The sequence below is a fragment of the Mustela erminea genome, chromosome 1 (genome assembly GCF_009829155.1).
Source record: "Mustela erminea isolate mMusErm1 chromosome 1, mMusErm1.Pri, whole genome shotgun sequence".
Classification (NCBI taxonomy): domain Eukaryota; kingdom Metazoa; phylum Chordata; class Mammalia; order Carnivora; family Mustelidae; genus Mustela; species Mustela erminea.
In genome coordinates, this window is record NC_045614.1 from 99,378,673 (window position 1) to 99,398,090 (window position 19,418).

The following is a 19,418-nucleotide window of genomic DNA, read 5'->3' on the forward strand; positions in this document are numbered from 1 at the left end:
TGGGTTGCTGTTATCAGACTAATGACCAAGTTCACGCCTGCATAGGCGAGGACAACTCAATCAGGACAACAGTCTGGCTGACGGTGATGGTAAGACGCCACAGAAAGACATGGCCTGATTTCAGACTCATTAAAATGTGAAAATGTGCATCTGAGAGTCCATGCAATCATGTCTATTCTGATGAGGTTTCCTTCTTGACCAACTTTTTATTTTCCTGAACTGAATAATTGCCTTGGTTTTCTTCATTTGCTTGTTTTGCGATGTACTTACCATTAATTTCTTCCCGAGTGTTCAACAGATGTTACAAATCCCTCTCAATATCACTTGTATCATGTAAATACAAATGGTTCTGATCATCCATTCATTCCTGTCCTCTCCCTCCTGCCCCAGCCTCCGGCCTCCTGCCCCAGTGTGCACTGGTTGTTCCTGGGGTCTCCTATTTGGTTGTTATCCCGGGACTTACCTTCTCTCCTTTCCTTTTTGCTAAATCCCATGTTTCCCATTTTTTTGATTTACTTGCTTATTTTGGTGAAATACATTTCCAGTATCTTCCTAAGAAAAGGAACATAGTAGATCAATTTTTTAAAAGTTTTAATCTATTCATTTACTTAAGTTATCTCCACACCCAACATGGGGCTCAAACTCACAACCCCAAGATCAAGAGTCCCATGCTCTTCTGGCTGAGCCAGCCAGGTTCCCCATGGCAGATTACTTTTTTTAAATTCTTGCGTGTCTGATTCATCTATTTTCATACTTGATCAGTAGCTATGATACAGAGTTCTAGGTTGGAAATAATCTTCACTCAAAATTTTAAAGACATTTGTTCTTCCATTGTCTTTTAGATTCCAGTGTTGCTATGAGAAGTCTGATGTAATTCTTTTTTTTTTTTTTTTTTTTGAGGAGATGGGGACAGAGAGGGAGGGAGACAATCTTGAGTAGGCTCCATGCTCAGCACAGAGTCAGAAGTGGGTGTGGATCTCACGACCCTGAGATCATGACTTGAGCCAAAATCAATAATCAGATGCTTAACCAACTGAACCACCCACGCGCCCCAAAGTTTGATGTAATTCTTACTCCCCAACTTTTGTAGTGACCATTTTCTTTTTCTTTAGACTCTAGGTTTTTGGGTCTTCTCTTTCATAACAATATCCTAAATTTCACACTGACGTGCTTTAGTGCATGTCCCTTTTGGGGACTCATTCAGCCCTTTCAATGTGAAGACTGGTCCTCCACATTGGCAGATATTCTTATGCAATTTCATCTTTAATTTCTTCCTCACCTTTTCCTTGGTTCCCTTTTTTGTAGTTCATTAATGCAGTCAACTGTTGGCCTTTGTTCGTTGATCCTCTAATTTTCTGTTATTTCTCTCCTGTTCTTCATTACTTATTTTTGTTGTTGTTGTTCTAATTTGTGGGAGATTTTTCTTCAACCTCCTCTTTTATTGCTTTGATTCAACTTTTATTTCCCCAATCTCATTTTAAATTTCCATATTTTTATTTATTGTTTTACAAAACATTTTTTTTTACAAAACATTTTTATATCTCAGAAGATTCAATTCATTTTTTCTAATTCCTTTTAAAAAATGTTTTCTTATATTTTTATTATTGTCCCTGTTTTCTTACAGCTTTCTTAATTCTATTTGTTTGTTTGTTTTGGTCTTTCTCCTTCCCTTTAGAGGCTTTCCTGATAGGTCTGGTGATTTGGGGCTATTTTTTAATATTTAAAAATAAATCCACTAGCTATTTCCCACTGAAAGGAACTGGCCTCTTAGAGTAATGGCTGATTCCAGGTCTGGGGTTAGGAAATGTACAACAAGGCAAGTTTGGAACATCTCCTCACATCAAACAGCAAGGATGCAACCAAAGGCAACCAGGGTCATGATGTCAGAAGACCCAGGAACTAAAATGAAGAGGCACCCTACTTGCAGAGAAGGGATAGTCATGAAAGATAACTCCAATGGACTGAAACACTTCAATAATGTTTAAAGCCATTTTGAGTTTGTAATAATTAGAAGAAAAGAATAAAATTAACTGATCATCATTGACAGATTGATCATTGACAGACACTAGCATATTCTTTGAAAAGTGGTAAATAAAGAATATCAAATTTTATCCTGCGCTTCCTATAGGACTCTATGGTTGAGTAACCAAATAGGAGATGAAAAGTTTTTCTTTGTAGAATCCAGCTCATATACTATAACATCTGCAGAATTAATGGATCTGGGAAACAATCATCAATGGCTGCTAACATTGATAAAAACAGAATACTCTGTGTGTCCTAAAAAAGCACACAATAATATCTACAAAGTAAGCAATCTTGCAACGATCTAAACTGAATGAAGTCTTTAGATCTAGCAATCAATTTACAGATGATACAGAGAATAGAGGAACGTGTTACAATGTACCACTTGCATGGCAATCAGCAAAATCCAGACTGTGGAGAACTCTATAGGGTAAATGACCAAGTTTCTTCAATAAATAATTGCACAAAGAGAGAAAGGAGAGAAACACTGTTTTAGCTGCATACCCCATTAGTGTCCTTTAGCCTTCTTGGAGTCTTAAATTTTGGAGACTCACCAGTTAGCTCTTTAGAGAAAGGGTCTTAGTCTCCCTTTGTTGGGGGAGGGGTAAAATGGATGATGGGACTGCTATGTGGGATGGGATAGGAACCCTGGATTCTAACGTCTCAATTTAGACAATTTCAACTAGTTCCCCGTCTTATCGTTATACGTCATCCTCACATTCCACAATACCTAGCAACCCAATTTCTGAGCCCTTCGGGTGCAGGGGGTTCAGCTTACTTCTGTGCCATATTTTCTTCTGTAAACTGTTCTGCTCTGCTGACTCAGTTATGACTGTCCATCCATGTCCCATCTCCCTGAAATATGTTTAATCTCTTCTCCATTGACATCTCTCTGTCATCGTGGATCCGAACAATTAAAAATTCCTCACTGTCCTTTTAGTGGGTTTTAGTGAAGATGTGGAGATAGATATGTATGATCAAGCAATGTGCCATGCATAAAGCTTTAAACTAGGACCGTCCCAGAAATTCCAGTATGTTAATCTCTGGTAACTACATGGTTTTTTGCTATGGGAGAGAACGGACAAGTTGGTCAGGAACTGGAGAACTCTTTGCAGAGACTCAGCACCTCCCTTGGACACCAGTGACAATGGCTCAACATTAAAATATCCTCTGAGCATTAAGTCCACTATTCAGCAGAGGTTAGATTTCAAAGAACTTGATCGCTGCCAGATGAGGCTGGAGAATGTAGCGATAACTAGAAGAGAGCTCAGAATCAGCTTCACTGCCAAGGCCGAACAAAGCCCCATATGCGTGCTGACACGTATGTGCAGAACAGACCGCGTTTCTGCACTTTCGAGACATCTGGCAGCCCAAGGTCATAAATCCATTGCAATTAGGCCGCCAGTCAACTCATCCCCTGGAACCCCTCCAGCAAAGGGCAGAAAATTGACAAATCCAAGTTAGCTCATCACACTGTAGCCCCTGTCACTGTGGACCACTGGTCACCTTTTCTTTCCCCAAACCACTTTAAGTTACACTAATAAATAACCTCCACAGATGAGGCGATTTGACTTCCCCTTCCTGTCCAAAAGCATGAGTACACACACACACACACACACACACGTGCGCACACGCACACACACACAAACACGCCTGCACGCGCACACACGCCTTCTGTGCTGCTTCACGCATCTCCCCTCCCTTTAGCACGCTCAGCATTTCGATTTTCCTGAAGAAATAGTCATTTACATAAATTGTTTAATAGGGGTCGGGTACTTAGAAGTCCTTTTAATGGACGCTGGTTTGCATAAACTGTTCGTGATTAGATTTTCTTTAATTATTTAAACTATCAATAAAGCATGGAGCTTTAAGTTTGGTTAAATCCTACCTTGGGGCCAGTGGGGTGATCATTTGGCTACAAGGAGAGGTAGAGCCATGGGGACTCCCGGGACATATGGGGAGTAGAGGAAGCCGGGCAGGAGGGGGGTTGCTGGGCCCTTCCTCTCTACTGTGGGCAGTGGTCTGCTCCACTTTGGATAGCAAATGCTGCAGACTGAAAGCTTATAAGCAGGGACCCAAAGCCCCAGAGAGGGCAATGGAAGGGCACTTGTTGAGGTCAGGCTTCTGTGGTCAAAAGTCAGGGCTTGTTCACCAGGCCAGATGACAGACGAGGGGACTGGAGGCTGGGGTTCCCCCCCAGCCTCTCCAGGGAATGCTACGCAGCTCACTCCAACTTCTCTCCCTCTCTCCACTTTGTGGCCAGAAGGTACTCACTATGGGGGTGGATGTGGGCATGAAAAGTATTTATTCTTCTCCTGAGTTCTGTCATGGGGAATCCACTCTGGACTCCTGAGATCAGGCCCCAAAGAGACCCCCTGGTAAGGTGGTAAAACCAATTCCTGGTGCACCTGTGGCTGATTTGCCACCACTGAAGCTGAGCCCTGCCCCTAGTGTGAGCCCCCAGTGTGCCTATGGGGCCAGCGTAAGATCTCTTCCTAGGGCTGAGGCCAGGTCCTCACAGAAAAGGATGAACCCAATGCCAGGCCTCATCAGCAAGCCAGAGAGTCCTAACATCTGATCAGGTGTGGGACCTGGGATCTGCTGTCAAGGACACCTGGGGAGGCCAAAACAGCTGGGTAGCCCCTACAGAAAAGATACTAAATTTGGCTGCACACTGGAATCACCTGCGATTTTTAAAAAAATCCCAGTGCCCAGCTGTACCTCGACCAATCAAGTCAGAATTTCTGAGGGTGGCACCCAGGCATCAGTGTTTTTTAAATCTCTCCTGATGACTCTAGTGGGCAGTGAAGGGTGAGCCACTAGCCACTGGCTAGCCACTAGCCACTAGCCACGAGCCAGGCTAGCTCCATTTCAACCTGATCTATGCTACCCAGCTCTGGAAGCTAGAAACCTAGATGGCACCACAGGGGCTTAAGCCTTTGGCTAAGCCCTCCGGGGCTGCTAACTTCCCCAACTCCAGGGGTCACCTTCACGGGGAAGACTGTGCTGGGTACGTTTGATGTTGTGACCCTGTGTGTTTCTGTCCCCTGAAGATCTTTCTCTTCTCTCCATCCCCATTCCACTGCCTTAGTTCCATTTTCCCCACTACACACTTGGGTTCTGGCAGTTGCCTCCTAACTGGCTCTTCCACTAATCCATTCCCTGCACCAGGCCAAGTGATCTAAACACCAAAACTGCTCATGCCACTTCTCTGCTTAAAACACTTTGGTGAGCCCAACTGCATCCAAATTAACATATAGACTCCTCAGCTCAGCAGTGAAGACCCTCCAGTGTGGCCCCTCTCTTTCCACAGGCCTCACTTGCCACCCCTCTCCCAGGCACACCCCATGATCCCGAGCACTGGGCCCCTCAGCACCCCATGCTATCTCACACCTCTGTGTACCCCCCTCAGTTGCTTGGCAAACCCCCATCCTTCAAGCTCCAGCCCAAGGGAAGCTTTCCGAGAAAGCTTTGCAGACCATGCGGAGCCTGATGGGTTCCTCATGCCTCTGGGCCGTCGTTGAACCTAGCATTCACCCCGCCGCGCATGCTTCCTACTGCATCGTTTTTATTTCTGTGCATCCGTTTCTCCTCTCTTTGACCGCTTTACTGCTCTAGTACTGCTCCTAGAAGACCTTCATTTGCAGACATTGGGGACCTAACAAAAAGCCAACCGCCTGAGCTCAGGGCAGGGCCCCTGGATCCACTTCCTTCCACCCACTTCAAACCACCTCAGCACCAACTTTCCCCAGGCCCTGACCTGCTGGGCTTGGCATCTTGGCTTCATTTTCTGTGGCTGTCAACTGGTGACTAAGTTCTGGACGGGCACTTGTTTACCAAGCTGGCAGGCCACTGGAAGGCCATAGCCCAGACCCAGGACCATGCTACAGATACCCCATCCAGGACAGGGAATCATTTGTGATCTCACCTGCTTATTCTTGAGGCCAGTGACTGAGCCTTTGGATCTCAAAAGCCTAGTACCATGCCTGAGACCAGACTCGGCTTTCAGTAGGTACTCAATAAATGTTTATTGGGTGGGTTGGTGGATGAATGGAGGGCGGCTTGGCTGCTTAAGGTAAGGACTGAAGGATAGATGGACCCATAAATGCACGAATGGCATTTTCCTTTCAATTTGTCCTAGGTCCTCTGGGCCCTTCCCTTCTGATGGTTGCACCTTTCCTGCTCTATTTCCCCGCCCCTCTGGCAACCAGTTGCAATGTGGCCCTTGTGGGTAGACACCCAGGCGCAGCTGGAAGAAACCAGACCAGAATGTCACAACAGCTCACCAAGGAGTTGCCCCTTCCCCAAATGCCCTTTGCTGTGAAATCCTGTACCAAACAGCCCAGCACTTGACCACCTCCTATCACCATTCCATAATAAGGTCCGAGGCGGCACTTACCATCTTGCCTCGGCTACACTGTGAGCTCTAGAGGTCAGAGTCTGCTTGTCTTAGAGCCCCTGCCCGCCCCCACCCCAGTTCTGATGAAATAAACACTCAAGCCTCCCAGACACAAGAACTGAGTCTTTTCCTTCACTGAGGAAGAGATGGACTTTTTTCTAGAATGTTCTGCCTCTGCAGAGGTGGTTTGGCATCTGTTTCTCAATCTGGGATAAATGTTCTGGATCAAGGAGTCCCATTAAAATGCCTCCCAGAGCACTTAGGGAATTATGCTTGGGGAGTCCTTCTTGGCAGCAGATAATAAATCAATCACAGCTCAGTGAAAATGCTGTGTTAGAATGGGATCACTCAGGCCAAGCTAAGAAAGGAACCAGGGACACCCTTTCTCTCGAGGCCAAAATTCAGACCTTCCTGTAGGACTACGAAGGACCAACCATTCCAGTTTGCCCAATAATGTCCCAGATTTCGCACCATAATTCCTGCATCCTGGGACCCCTTGTTCCCAGGCAAACAGGGCCAGCTGGTCATCCCCACCCACGTGCTCCTTCTCTCCGGCGGCAGCAGCCCCTCTCCATGATGCAGGAGCCCCGGGTGTCTCTGTGTTTATGTGGCCATGTCCCCACCTGCAGCTACCTTCCCCCAGTTACCTGGAAGCCAGTTTGAGTCCATGCCCATGGGGCTCCTGTTTTTGCCCCCAAGGGCTGAATTTTGAATCTTGCTTCCTCTGCTACCCCAGCCCCAGCTCCCAAACCCCAGGGAAATCACAGGGAAGGGAAGGAAAGGGAAGAAAAAGGAGGCAAAAGTACCTGAAGGAGAGAAACATTGGCAAGGCTGAGTCTGAAGAGGTAGTTCCTGTGAAAACAGAGACAGAAATCATAAGTCAAGCTGGCTCTGCTGATAGGTCCCCAGGAAGCAGCTTCTTGGCTCCTGTTTCATGCGGGGCTGGGTGCAGAGTGCGGAGGGCCTATGGTAGGCCAACTCCAGGGATAGCTTCACCCCCACTGGCTCTTTTGACTTTCCAGCAACCCCGGGAGTAGAGAGAGAAAACTTCATTTATAGACAAGGAAACAGGTTGGATCAAGCAAAGGAGCTGGGATTAAAACCCAGACTTCCTGCCCCCTGGTGGTGCTGGCAGGCCCAGGGAGCAGCCCCACCACCATCTTCCCAGCCAGGGAGCCTACTTCTGTTAAACTGGGAGCCTCATGGACCTCCTGCTAATGAGCCATCTCCTTCCTTCCAGCCGACGCACTCCGCTCCTCAGACAGGCCAGCCCTCTCTTCCAATGTGGGGCCTTGGGCCCCTCCAAGTCCCGTCTGCCTCGTCATCTCCTGCCGTCCCTCCTGCAGGGACTCTGGATCTGACCTTCCCACGGCCACCTCCCTGGACCACCGAGTCTCCTCTTGCCCAGATCACCACGTCCGTCCCCTCCCGATTCCTGTCCCACACCACCCAACCCACACCATAGCTTCACTGACCCCAAACACTGTTTTCATCCCATCGGCCTGCTGCTCGAAAACCTTAAATAAGGAAACGTGTCCACACAAAAGCCTGCACATGGATGTTTTTCACACCTTGATTCACAATTGCCCACACTTGGAAGCAACCAAGAGGCCTTTCAGTGGGTGAACGGGTCAATACACTGTGGTGTATCCAGATACTAGAACATTCCACAGAGCAAAAAAGAAGTGAGCGGTGGGCACCGGGGACATCGTTTTGCATGGACTTTGGAGCTATGACTCATCATGGACATGGCGGGCGGCAGGACCACTGGTCAGCGTGCCACACAAAAGTGACCGCAGGCTCACTAAGCAGACCCCTCGGCAGAGGCAGGGAGAATTCTGGCTCGGCTATCTGCTGGGTGCCCTCTGGGAGCCTCAGTGTCTGCATCTGGGAAATGGAGAAACAAACACCTGCCTTTCTCATTTCACAGTGCTGTGAGACAAGGGAATGGTGTGATGTGTGCTAAGAAGCTTTATTAATATCAAGCAGATGTAAAGTCTTGGTTTTCCCTAAGAATTTTCTTTATTTCCTTCTAATGTCTTCTTTTGGGCGTTCGTCTTTTGGTTACTGAAGTGTTTAGGAATAATTGCTTTAGAACTTTCTGGCGTACCTCAGCTGTACTGAGAAGAGAATTGAGGAGAAGTTTGTGGAGTGGGCCAGCAGGAGAAGGGAGGCCTTGCTGTAGGAATCCGGGGGCCTGAAGGAGACCTCAGCCTAGTGGCTTCTCTTCCCCAGCTGTGGCTCCAGGCCCAGCGTCCACTTAACTTTTTCGCTGTGCTGGGGCTGAGCAGGCCTTCCCCGTGACCTTGGCTCCAGACCTCTGCTGGACCTCCCTGGCCCCTGCTCTGCAGAGCTTCCCCGCCCCCTCCGTCCTGGCCTAAGGACAGATGGGCTCCGGCTCTGCTCTCAGGGAACACCAGCATCTGCTCACAGCTTTAAAAAATTAGGGGAAGCATTGCATCACTTTATTAATTATTATCCCATCAAAAATCATTCATCACAGCGTTGCTTGCAGTCTGCTCTTCTGGGAGATGAGAACAGAGAGAGATCTCTGCAGGCTGACCGGCCCCTGAATCCCTTATGGAATAAGACAGGGTATCCATGAGTGAAAAATATCCCAGCCTGAATGCCAGAGACCCAGGGGCTCAGAAAGAATGGGGGAAATGTCTAGCAGAAGAAAAGGAGGAAGGAAAGTGACCTAGAGAAAGGGGGAGAAGAAACTGAGGACCCACTTGATTTGCTGTGAGGGCTGCGAGGGACCAAGTCCAGGCCTGACTTTCCCTGTCTCTGAGGGCACAGGCAGGCTCACGGAGTGGGAAAGCCCTAGAGTGGGTGAGAAAGAGCCGAATGAACATAGGTGGGTGGCCCAACCCTTCCAAGCCTCAGCGTGCCAGTCCATACAATGGGGATAATCACAGAACACCCTGCCTGAGGCAAAGGTGAAGATGAGGTGACTTATGACATGCGTCATTTACTACATGCTGTGGCTGCTCTCCTGCATGTGTGGTACCCTCTTGTCATCTTATCATGTGATCTTGGGAAGCTCCCCTCCCCCTCTCCTGCCCCTTGCCTCTTCATGTTTAAATCAAGGGCAGTTGGATTAGACTAGTGGCGTTCAAACCTGAGAGTCATCAAACTCACCGGGAGGGCTGCCTAAAACACATTGCTGAGCCCCCAGCCCCAAACTTCGGATTCAGCAGGCTTGGGGTGGAGCCCAAGAATTTACATTTCTAATGAGTTCCCAGGGACTGCTGCTCCTGCCCTCCAGGGACCACACTTTGAGACCCACTGGAGTGAACGTCTCTAAGCTCCCTGCCCTTCTAGAGTCAATGCTCCATGCTTTTGTGAGAACCGTGTCCTTCTGTTCTACTCCATACTGCGTCCCCAAGTCCTCCGTGGAGCCGGAACAGTTCAGCAAGATGAGCAGCACAGAGAGAAGTGAAGGGCTTCACAGGAGACGCCAGCCACAGGAGACGCTAGCCACAGGAGACGCCCGTGGCCCAAGTCCGGCATCCCAGGTGCAGGCAGCCGGCCAGCCAGCAGGGGGCTCCTGGGCACCTTTTCTGCAGGGAGCTCCCAGGGAGGACATGGACAGGGCAGTCCTGGCAGCAGGGTAGGGACAGGGTGTAGAAGGTGGCCGGCAGGTATTCTGCTCTTGGTAACTACCAACCATGAAGGAATATGGCTTGCTGAGATCTGGAGTTCTAGAGGTCACCTCCCACCTCTGCTCCCCCCACACCTTGCTTCAACTAAGGCTTCCTTTTGTGGGAGACAGACATTCAGTTACAGAAAAGGAACCTGGGCCCAAGAGAGGGTCTGCCCATAGTGGGCTCATCCCAAATAATATTCCCTCTACCCAGGTCTAAGCACACCGCCACTGGTGGCACCAGCCCTCCTACACCCCCTTACCTGGCTCCCACGATGAGCTGGTTCCTGGAGGGATCCAGGGCAAGCTGGGAGAAATCCCGGGCTCCAGGGTAGGTGAAGTTAAAGACCCACGGCTTCAGATCTGGTGGAGGGAGAGGCAACCATTCTGGTTACTGCTCTACCAGCATCCACCCCCAGAATGGAAGAGCTAAAGTCAGCATGAGGTCAGGGTGCAATGAAGCAGGGGCACCACTGAGACCTTGGTTTCACCTGCCCCCTCTGTGAGCAGCCAGCTGGGGGACAGGGAGTGGGGGTGTTGTCACTGTTCCTGCTGTGTTCCCTAGTTTGGAGAAGGGCTCCCCCTAACCCCTAGCCATCCAAAGGGAAAACTATAATTATCCTTGACTCCCGTTAGACCCTCCCCAGCACTTAAAAACACTCGCAAATCCCGACTGTTCCACCTCTAAGAAATCCATCCCTCTTGCCCTCCGTACCCCACTCCCATTCCAAGCTACTATGGTCTCTTGCCTGGACTGGTGCCAAGAGCATCCTCTCTAGCCTGGCTTCCACTCGTGCCAGTCAGCTCCTTAGAACCCTTTACTAGCTCTCAGTTGCCCCAAGGAAAAGTTGCAATTCCTGGGAAGGCCTTTGGGTTCTGCACTCACTGTCTTCCTTCCCGGTTTGAATGCCAGGTACATTAACTATTTAGTGACCCACCGAGAGAATGATGCTTCATCTTTTACATCCCCATCAAACAACCACCCCAGCCACACTAAACTAGAACACTGCGCAGATCTCTCTTTGCCCCTCTGTGCTTCCTCAATGGAACAGTCCTATTCACCCCCATCGCCATTGCACCTCCTCCGAGAAGCCTTCCCTGGCTCCTCCAAGCCAGAGTAAGGTCTCTACTTTACTGCCACCAAAACCCCCATCTTGTTGGGGTCTACTCCCGTTGTTTTCCCTGGGAGGTAGGGAGGATCTTGCTTCTTAGATCTGTAGGCTCTGCCCAGCGCCTGAAAGGAGTCTAGTGAATGCATGAGTAATTCACTCCCTTCTGTATACGAAGAATCAAGTTTTCGGACAAGACTCCACGGAAGTGGGAATAACAGGGACATGTGTGGTCAGTCTTGAGTCCTGTCTCCAAGGAAGGCCAAAGCCCACCAGGGGATTGGGGGTTGGGCAGAGACTTCACAGCCCTATGGATGGATGGGCAGTCGTCTGAGGAGGGTATGCCTGGGGCACAGTGCCTAGCTCAACTTCCATCTTACCCTCCCACTGGAGAGCCCCTTCTCCTATCCAGGTCCACAGTCCCTTAACAGCTTCCCTCAGCCCTGGCCTCATGGGGTGGGGGGAGGGACCTGGCCAACAATGAGCAAGCCATGGGGCAGAGAACTTTTATGTCAGTGGGGATGAAGATGAGGGGGGAAATGTGAGACCCTGTGCTGTCTCCCCGCAGTGCGTTAGCAACTGGCTCACAGAAGGTCCAGAGGAGTGTGTGTGTGTGTGTGTGTGTGTGTGTGTGTGTGTAATCCAGGGGAAATAAATCATTGCTCATTATCCTCCACTACAGAGTAAAAGCAGCCCTTCATTTCTGCACGATAGGCAAACACTTAATCGCTCCCTGGAGAACTCGAGGTTTTGTGAGCTGGATGTTTTTCAGAAAACTGTGATATGCACGATTAAAAAAAAAAAAAAGAGGAAGAAACTCTGCAGCAAAATGTAGCAAACCCCTTGGGTCTGCCTCAGCCCTCAGCAGGTGACTGCAGGTTAGCCAAGATCGTCATGAATTTGCAACGCCATCTGAGCAATACCGGTGTAAGGAGTAGATTGGGAGTCCGGTGGGCTGGGTTTTTAGTAGACCTCAGGGCCACTCTCAAAAATCCTGGCAGATAGTATACTACATTAGAGACTAAGCCAAGGGTCCTCCTCTTCCAGGAAGACTTCCTGGATTGTAATCTCCCCACCCTGAGTTTATTTTGTTCCATATTCTCTCTACCTTGTCTGGTTTACTCACACTGTATGTTTTTGTTGCTCTAAATGTGCTCAAGTCTGTTTTCTGTGTGTGCAGGGAGGGAATACGAGGGGCTTGCCTGTCCCCATCAGACTGCATGCTCCCCAACAGTAGCAACTGGGTCACACTTCATTCAGTTCTCCTCTCCCCCTCCGATGGGGATCTTCCAGGTGTGAGCAGCTGAACAGGGGAGGAGGTAGTGTGATTGGTGTGCAGCAAGCCAGAAGAACTCTGTCTGGGGACTTCTCAGCCTGGTCTCCACTCAGGTCCTTTCCTGGGGTGGGGGGCGGGGAGGGGAAGACAATACAGAGCAGGAGGGGGGTGGCTGGCAACGGGAGGAAGGGGCAGCGATAGGAGTGGAGTGTGGCAGCCCCTTCCAGTTTCTGTCCCTCTCCCCCGGCCCCAGAGGGACCCCCTGACAAGGGCAAGGGGAAAGAGGCGAGGGGAGAGAGATGCAGCGGGTGCAGCACGATGATCCTGGGGGAGCTGTCTCGGGAAGGGAGCCAGCTTCCTCTTATTAAACAGGCAAACAGGACCAGAGGGAAGGCTGTCTTTAAAACACCAAGCACGTTCTGAGCTCCGTGTGCAGTGAAGGCTTTGGACGGTGACTTTAAGAGAAAAATGACATTCTCCATGACGCGCCTGTGATTTTAATTATAGTCAATTCAATTACCCACTTTGTGGATTAACCACTGTCAGTGTTAACTCCATACTGGCTTCTCCCTGCCTCCTAGAAATTCCATGCTCTGGCAGAAGGAAGGATGTGTAGGCCAAAGACAAACACAGGTGGGCCCCCCTTAAAAGAAACCCGTAGGAGAAAATTTAACCTTACGAAATGGAAAAATGCCTGTCAGGTTCTGCAACTGGCAGTTCCTCTAGGGCATTTAGGGGTTATTCACAGATCAGCCAGGTGTCAGGGGAGAAGGGAACTCACAGCTACAGGGCTGGAAGCCTACTGATCAGTCAGAAATAAAATGTAACATCTGAGGGGATCCTAGGAGCTGGGGGTTGGCACTGGGCTTGGTCGCGTGACAACTTCTCTGGAACATGGCATCACCCAGAACACAGTCAGTCACCCAACACAAGTTGAGTCCCTTGTGTGTGCTCAGCGGTACTAAAAGATGTGAGGAGATGAAAGATCCAGTCCTGGTCCAGGACCAATAGCTCTAGGGAACCAAAGGGAGTGACCTGTAAGGAACAAGAGGTATTCGAGTACCCAAAGGGGACTCTCACTCCCCTGATGTCCCACAGCACCCAGCTCTGCCCCTGGTGTCAAGTAAGGCTCAATAAAAAAATTTGGTGAATGGAAAACAAAGTCGTCAGAGTAGAGAACTGAGTGGGTGGAGGGCAGGCCAGGAAGGTTGGGGGAAGCGGGGTGGGGGGTGGGGGTGGGGGTGGGCGGGAAGAAACAGACACGATGCTTCTCTCCTGGGCTGTCAGTCTAGATGACGGACCATCTCTGCTTGCTGGGGGGAAGGGGATTTCTTAGTTACTCTACGTCAGCTGGAGCCTCATTTCTCCATTCAGAAAGAGGGTAGGCGGAAAGTTAGTTTCATTCAAGTGATATACACCTGCAGATTAAAAATGGTGTCAAGGAAAAAAAAAAAAAAGGGTGACAAGGAAGCCAGGCACTTGAGGAACACATCTTCTACCACTCCCTCCCCAGTTGGCTCCAGTACAGGTATAGACCAGCCTGGTGGGGGTTGGGGGGGGGCAGGAATTCCCATGCTCTCCTTCCATTGTCCCTGCCGCCAGAATTAGGCCAACTATGTCCCCCAGCAAGGCCCCCTGAGAGGAAATGGTCCATCAGGAGCTGCCACAGGGCATCCAACAAGAGGACAGCCCTCGGAATCCCACCCTCTCTGTCCCCTACTTGGTCCTTCCCTTCCGTGACGGGTACCAGAACTGGAGCCATCAGAAGTCTGAGAGTGTACGCGTGTTTTGTAGGCTTAAAGACACTGCTAATTTACTTTAATCCACTTAAGCCTTCAAAGCCTTGGATCCCAGCTCAAACAAGACAGCACTGAGGAGACAGCTGCAGATTCTCCTCCCCCAGACGGGAGCCAGCCCACAGCTGGGAATCCCGCACTTCTAAACCACCCCAGCCTCCCCCACTTTGCCACCTCCCCACCCGTCCCACCCTCCAAATCCCATGCCAGCCTCAGACTCTTGCATTTATTTGTCCGCTCCAGTTTCCGTCTTGCCCCCCTTGACTAGCTGTGTGGGATCCCAGAGGACGGCTTCTCATCCTCCTGCCGAGGGGCCGTGAAGGAGCTCCGGTCATTCCCCCATGGGAGCTGGAAGAGCCCTTGGATGCCCGCCCTTAAGTCCTGCCTCAGACAAAGCTCTCCAAAGCACTATACCTCAGCCCTCCCATTTGTTGTTGTTGTTTTTTAAGTTGGAAAAGATTGAAACGGTTTCTTTTTTTAACATCTTAATTTTATTTTATTTTTATTTTACTTTTTTCAGTGTTCCAAGTTGTTAAAGGAGATCGACCATCCTTGCCCTGCCTCCCTGTTAGGGTCATTGTGATGTGGAAATAGGGTGGGTGTTTGTTTATTAGACTTATGAACCTGGGGACCCCTTCAAGCTCCATCCGCAGATTCCAGCATGAGCTGCCATGCAGGTGATGGTTCTGGAAGGGTCGATGTGATCGTGGCCCCACCGGGGAGCCCCACACTGGCCACCAGGTTATGGGAGGACATCCGGAATGTTCTGGTATTTGTGTTTTGTTTGGGATTTAGATTATCATTGAATACATGTATATTCATTTTAGAAACTTTTACTGAGAATTTATAGACTCCTCAGAAAATGTCCAGCGATTCACAAATCCCAGTCTGTGAAACACTTTAATAGGACATCTCATGCCCTCCCTTGACAGACAAAGGGAGTTATTAGTCATCAAGCCCCCTGTCCCTGCGGGTTCCCAGGGCCCCGAAGACAGGAGTCCCTACAACTGTCTTAGAGCAGCAGGAAGCTTCCAGAGAGCTCCAGCACTTCCTAAGCAGTGAGTTATCTTCATTCTACCTCCCAGGGGAACTAAGAAACAGAGCTCATGCTTCCAGAAGAGCTAAAACTGAGATGGCCAAAGAACCCTTGCCCACTCCAACCAGGGCACACACACCCCTGCTTCTAACAGGGATCCCAAAAAAATGGGCCCTCCTCCTCCTGGTGAACATGGATGAAAGCTTAAATAAATAGTCTGGAGACTCAAAGCAGAGCCCTCCAGCCCATGGCTGCCCATCCTTCTTATATCTATCCTCAAGGGGGGACATCCGGGACTTCTGAGAGCTGGAGACCCTGCCGAGTCCAGATCTAAGTCCTTCTAGAACCAGGCATCTCGAAACAGGAACTAGTGGGAAGTGGTTCTCACCTGCAAAGGCCACAGTGGGGTGTTCCCTCAGGCTGCAGAGCTGCGGCTCACTGCTGGGCTCAGGGGCGACATCCTGGGAGCTGGACAGGTGGAACACCAGCAGTGTGAGGCTAGGCGGCAACAGGGTAATAGCCAGGGGTCCCGGGAACACCATGGTGGGCCCCTCCGCAGTCCTAGCTCCCGGAAGCAGGTGGGGAAGATCTGCAAGGCAAATATACTGAATCTCACCACGCGCTTCCTCAGCAGCGCCCACTTCTTCCCGCTTTCTCCAAGGTTGTGAGCCGTCCCCCCAGGCTCTGTTTGTTTGTCGGTGTAAATAAATTTATATTTTACTTATGTGACTTACAGTTTACCTCGCCCTTGTAACACAAAGTTAATAGATCATATCTTGAGAGCTAATTTCCCTTGTAATGGTATTCTGGATAAAACTGACAAATTACTGAGCTTTTTCTATTATGATCCCCAACGGCTTAAAATTAGTTTTCATGATAAAGGTGGTATCTAGGGGTTTTAATAAGTGGAGCTGGGACAAGAGGGTAACCATTCGTAAAAAGATAAATTGGGATCCATAATCCACACCTTGTACTAGGAAAAATTCCAACTGGATACAAGATTTAGTCGTTAAGAATAAAATCATAAAAATACTAGAAGAAAATGTGGGCAGAATTCTTTATAACTTTGGAATAGAGAACCATGACTCAAAATCCAAAAGCTGTTAAAGAAAAGATCGACAAATTTAACTACACAAAACCCCAAACTTCTGCATGGCCCCCTTCCCCCAAAAGTGAACAACAAGCAAAATCAAAAAGGCAAGTGACAAACAGGAAAAACTATTTGCAATACAAAGGGCTAATATTCCTAATACATAAATAATTCCTGGGGATCCAGAGGGAAAAGATCAACAATCATTTAGAAAAATAGGCCAAGAATATAAATACAAACAGGGCTTAAAAATATGCATGACCCTATTTTCACTCATACTAAGTGCGATGCAGGGGTGTCTGGGTGGCTCAGATGGTTAAGCTTCTGCCTTCCGCTCAGGTCATGATCCCAGGGTCCTGGGATCGAGCCCCATGCTGGGCTCCCTGCTCAGCGGGGAGTCTGTTTCTCCCTCTGCCTCTCCCCCTGCTTGTGCCCTCTTTGTCCTTCTTCCTCTCTCAAATGAATGGATAAAATCTTTAAGAAAAAAATGAGAGCAAAGCAAATTAAGACTTAGCGAGGTAAGCACTGTTCACCTATCACTTTAGAAAAAATCCAAGTGAGACGGCACTTTCGGCGAGGCTGTGGGAAAGGGGGTGCTCGTAGAAACCATGGTGCAGAAAGAACAGTACAACTACCAGGGACAGAAGTCTGGCCAAATGGCAGAGGTGTGAACTCTTCGACCTGATTTCTAGGAGTCTTAACCCGTGCTACTCAAAGTGTGGTCCATGGAGCAGTGACCACCCACAACCTGCAACGACTTTGGAGTAAGATAAACGCAGAAACTTGAGAGGGAGTGGTGAAAAAACTTTATGGTAATGCGACACAGTGATTTTTATGTCCGTTGGATCTAATAAAATTTGGGGGCTTGTATCTTTCCTAGTTTTATTATTTTTTTTTGTCAATTCACTTCTCCAGTAATTCACTTTTATTGAATTTTATATAAGTACCCATCTGCGACAGATTGTAAATTGAAATGTAAAACCTGCTCCTTCACCAGAGATCATGGAGAGGCAGAAATAGACTAAAGAGGCACCTGTACATATGCGAAGTGATTCATGTACAAGATGATCCCATGGGGCATTCTTCGAAATAACAGAAGATGGGGACACGACCAACTATCTAGCCACTGGACACCACTTAAATAAGATACAGCATATATTTGTGATGGAATATTATGCAGCTCTAGAAAAGAATGGTGATTTTTCTCTAGATTTTGGTAGGGAAAAATCTCCAGGTATATTAAGTGAAGAAAACAAAACAAAACAAAACCCACAAACCAGAACAGTGTAATAGTATGCAACTTTGCGTGCAAAAAAAAAAAAAAAGAAGGTAGAAATGAGACTATATATTTATATATGCTTGTATTAGCATTAACATAAATAAACCCAAACTAATTGTAAAACTGGTTAACTATAAGCAGAAAAATCATGATAGAGGCTTCTCAACATACACCTGTTTATGTTATTTTCGCTTTTGATTATTAAATATGTTTAATATTACCCATTCCATAAAAAATTTAAAGACCGTTTAAATCTAGTTTAGTTCCCTAAAATGTCTAATATGGGGGAGCACCGCAGTTCCTCTGGAGTCTGACTCAGAATCTCTGAATCAGCTCCCACCTTTCTCCTTCCCCATCACCAAGCCTAGGTGACAGCACATCCCTCACCTGTGACCCCTCCTTGGAGTCACATCCTTACCTGGGAAATACAAGGTTGCACCAGGCCAGAGATTTCTGGCTGGAGGTGGGAGCAAATCAGAATCACCTGCAGTGGGGGTGGGGTCCTGGGTCCAGCAGGTGAGTGATCCCAAAGGGGATTCCGACCAACTTCTGCAGGGACCAGAGATCCCTGGGGGTCCTTCCCACTCTAAGACCCTTTGCTCCCAACCCCTCCTATTTCTTCCCTTCCTATTGACATTGCTTTACTCTAGGTCTAGAAAATGAGAGCAGGGTGATTTTCTTCCTGCCTGTTCCGGCACACACGTGTGAGATGGGCTAACACCTGACATTGTATTGCTTCGAGTTTTGTAGGAAATCCACTGGTGACTCTGTGGACTCTGCACTCAGCAGAGCCCCCTTCTCCTTTACCCTGGCCCATCCTGCACATCCCACGGGGCATAGGTCCCTAGAGCACCTCCTTGGTCCCCTGAGCCTCAGTGGCAAACGTGGGACTCTCTGTTCCTCCCCAGGAGAGCTGGCCATCCCTCTTTGAGGAAACCCACCGGGTGGGAGGTTTGGTCCAGGCATACCCCCTGGAGTGATTTTCACATGGCCACGGGCATGGCATCATTCCTGAGAGCTGAACGGAGTCTTTCCTGCTGCACAGGGCTGGGCACTGCTACAGAATTTCCTCTTGCCCTTTGACACTTGTGCTAGATGCTTTCTATTTGTCCCTCTACTCCGTCCCCTCCTCCCCACTGTGCCTGGACTGCGACAGGGGACTCCTTCCCTCTGTTTGGTCAATGGAGGCACTGGGAGAGATGGGAGGAAGGAGGGAGAAGGGAGCAGGGTGAGTGGCTGCACCCCTTCCCCGCAGAATGTCAGGGTTAAGCCCCCTGGTTTCAACAATTACCTGGCTCACCCTTCCTCCCTTGGCCTGGGGCTGGGGCTATTTCCTGATAACCAGCTGCAGGGTAGAGCCCAATGAGCAGTCCCATAAGGCTCCCAACCCCTTCCCAGACCTTCATAGATAGTTCCTTTATTAAACTGCCCTCCCATGTCCTGACCTAAGTGTGCCATCTGTTTCCTGGGGGGATACTGACTGATAACAACATCTCAGGGGTGATACTCGACTCAGAGGCAAATACCATCTTTTCAGACCTTAGCTGGGGCTTTGCCTCTCTCGGCCCCTCCCCGGAGATGCTATGGCAACGGCCCTCCCCTCATTGTTCCCCACGGTCCCTTGGCCCCATCTTTCCTCCAGGCCACAGGCCTTAAAGTACCCAATTTCCACAGCAGAAGTTCCAGTCACATCATGGCTTTTATGTAAATATGTCCTCCAAGTCCCTCCTGAATCAATAATTACTAGATTAATATCAACCTGGTC

At 48.9% G+C, this 19,418-nt stretch overlaps 1 protein-coding gene across 4 annotated transcripts in view; it reads right to left on the reverse strand.

Annotated features, from left to right (window-relative positions):
• Positions 1 to 19,418, reverse strand: part of SEMA5B (semaphorin 5B) — a 114,430-nt gene that overhangs the window by 22,199 nt on the left and 72,813 nt on the right. For 2 of the 4 annotated variants that reach the window (XM_032335168.1, XM_032335164.1), the window contains exons 2-4: positions 15,673 to 15,873; positions 10,331 to 10,430; positions 7,228 to 7,273 (exon numbers count right to left, since the gene is read on the reverse strand). In XM_032335168.1, the coding sequence (XP_032191059.1) occupies positions 7,228 to 7,273; positions 10,331 to 10,430; positions 15,673 to 15,826 (300 nt within the window). In that variant the 5' untranslated portion in view covers positions 15,827 to 15,873. Of the gene's footprint in view, positions 1 to 7,227; positions 7,274 to 10,330; positions 10,431 to 15,672; positions 15,874 to 18,071; positions 18,130 to 19,418 lie in introns of those variants that run through there. The other 2 variants (XM_032335179.1, XM_032335161.1) reach the window with 2 other exon arrangements.